Source organism: Gregarina niphandrodes (genome assembly GCF_000223845.1).
Source record: "Gregarina niphandrodes unplaced genomic scaffold scaffold00090, whole genome shotgun sequence".
Taxonomy (NCBI): domain Eukaryota; phylum Apicomplexa; class Conoidasida; order Eugregarinorida; family Gregarinidae; genus Gregarina; species Gregarina niphandrodes.
This window is the reverse complement of record NW_011645855.1, coordinates 6053-8284: the sequence shown is the minus strand read 5'-3', so window position 1 is coordinate 8284 and position 2232 is coordinate 6053. Positions and strand designations below refer to the sequence as shown.

Sequence of the window (2232 nt, the reverse complement as noted above, 5' to 3'; positions counted from 1 at the left end):
ATCCAACAGGTGGGTATCTCGGTAGCCACCTTAGTTGTAACTAAAGCATTAGAGAGTAGCGAGGGCCTTTCAAAGGGAAGTCACATGAAGGGGACCGGCCCAACGGGGGGTCCGAAGCGGCCCTAAACAAACGTCTGGAGGAATTAGGACGGTAAGTGGGCCGAGGGACCTACCCGGCCACGGGACGACAGGCAAACGACCACGCGGCCGTTCAAGCCGCCCATTCACATCCAAGAGGCCCGCCCCGGGACGCGGACCGAGTCCATTACCGTGCAGACAGGCGGACCCAAGGCCGGAATAGCGGACCAGAAGAGGGTGAGGTCTGGCCCGTCGCGCCATGGCATGACTACCAAGGGGCCGAGCGGACGCCGCCCAGCCCACGAGAGGCACCACCAACATCGAGAACGAGACCGGCGACCGCGGCCCCAATACCGCTGACGAACCCGACAACTTCGACGCCCCCACTCGTAGGACCGAGCGGACCATCAGCAGGGGACCCGATACCAATGGACCTGGAAACGCCAGGGGCGCCGCAACCAACACCAGAAGCGGAGCGACGACCGGCAACAACCCACTTGACGCAGTGTCCCCACTGCGGCGCCATGGTCGGCCGGGGACACCAGTGTTGGGTGACCCGGAAGCGGTACAAGTGCTTCCGCTGCGGGCAGCCTAACCACCTCGCGGTAGTATGTAAGAGCCAGACAGGAGTGGCCGTTAAAGTCCAAGAGGCACAAGACAGCACCGTACTATGCAGAGAAATCGACCGGCTGAGCCGTCAACTGGAGTTCCTCACTAGCAACGCCGACCCACCCCTCGCAGGCCCACAAGACCAAGAGGCACCAGAAGCCGCCGCAAACAAACGCCCTTTTGGAGAACGGCCGGTGCCAGGAAACTAGGGGCCGTAGCTACTACCACTTCATGCTTTTTGCCAATGACGCACGATAGTCGCGAGATCCTGGCACTTGTCGATACAGGGGCAGAGGTTAACATCATCGGTCAGGGACTTAACCCCCGTCCAACGGAGGGGAGTCCCCTCCGGTTAACCTTCGCCGACGGGAACCACGAGGAGTGCACCACATGGGGCAAAATCGAGGTTAACGTGAGGGACGGTGAGAAGCAAGAAGTAGTGGGGGTAGTCTTACGGGGCACCGGCCAGCTTATATTAGGAATGCCCCACCTGGAGGGGCACGGGGCAGTAATAGACATCCAAGGACGACGGATATCAGTGGACGGAAAATGGCATAATCTAATTAGGGTCAACGGGGCCGTGAACAGGGTACAGGTACGGATGATGGATCCGGTATTGGAGGAAGCCCTGGGAAGTGTGCCGTCAACGAGATTGACAAGTCGGAGTTGAGAAGGGTCCTCACGAAGTTCGAAGACTTATGGAAGGGAGATGAGATAGGGCGGACGACAGCGATAGAGCACCGAATCGAAGTGACGGACCCGAAGCCGATTGCGTGCCGCAACCGCAGATATACGGACCAGCAAAAGGCGGTCATAGAGAAAGAGGTAGCGGACATGATCCAGAAGGGAGTGGTCCGACCAAGCTTTAGTCCGTACGCGTCGGGGGTGGTGCTAGTAAAGAAAAAGACTGGCGAGTGGAGGTTCTGTGTGGACTACCGGCCGTTGAACGAGGTGACAGTACGGGACAAGTTCCCACTACCGAGGATAGATGACCTGCTGCGGGCGGTGAGAGGTTCGCGGTGGTTCATCGCATTGAATCTGCGAGCAGAATACTGGCAAGTAGCCATGAGGGCAGAGGACATTCCGAAGACGGCATTTAAGACGCCCTCAGGACTATACGAGTTTGTCGTGATGCCGTTTGGCCTAGTGAATGCCCCAGCGACGTTCCAAAGGATGGTGGAGAACCTCTTCGGGGACCTCTACTGGAACGGGGTGCTCGTATACCTGGACGACATCCTAATCCACGCAGCGACCCTGGAGGAAGTATTTGCGAAGCTGGAAGAGGTGCTGAAGAGACTCCGAGCAAGTGGTCTGAAGCTGCGGTTGTCCAAGTGTTCGTTCCTACCGGAACAGGTCGAGTACCTCGGGCATACGATTACCGAGGGCAGGATAGCCCCCCAGCCAAGGAAGGTGGAAGCGATAGACGCCCTGCAGCCACCGCGGGACGTAAAAGGGCTACGATAAGCCCTCGGGATGGCTGGGTACTACAGGAACTTCATCCCGAACTACGCCGAAGTGACGCAGCCGCTCACGAAACTCATGCGC

General features: G+C 58.6%; 2 protein-coding genes across 2 annotated transcripts; both read left to right on the top strand.

Moving 5' to 3' along the window:
- Positions 1–602: 602 nt before the first annotated feature.
- GNI_193980 (zinc knuckle protein) lies at positions 603–896 on the top strand (the record flags this gene model as incomplete). Its single annotated transcript, XM_011135392.1, has 1 exon — positions 603–896. One exon carries the CDS (start codon positions 603–605, stop codon positions 894–896), a length of 294 nt encoding a protein of 97 aa, XP_011133694.1.
- A 35-nt stretch (positions 897–931) lies between these two features.
- On the top strand, positions 932–2151 carry GNI_193970 (putative reverse transcriptase family (RTs) from retrotransposons and retroviruses protein; the record flags this gene model as incomplete). Its single annotated transcript, XM_011135391.1, has 2 exons — positions 932–1099; positions 1255–2151. 2 exons carry the CDS (start codon positions 932–934, stop codon positions 2149–2151), a joined length of 1065 nt encoding a protein of 354 aa, XP_011133693.1.
- Positions 2152–2232: the final 81 nt, after the last annotated feature.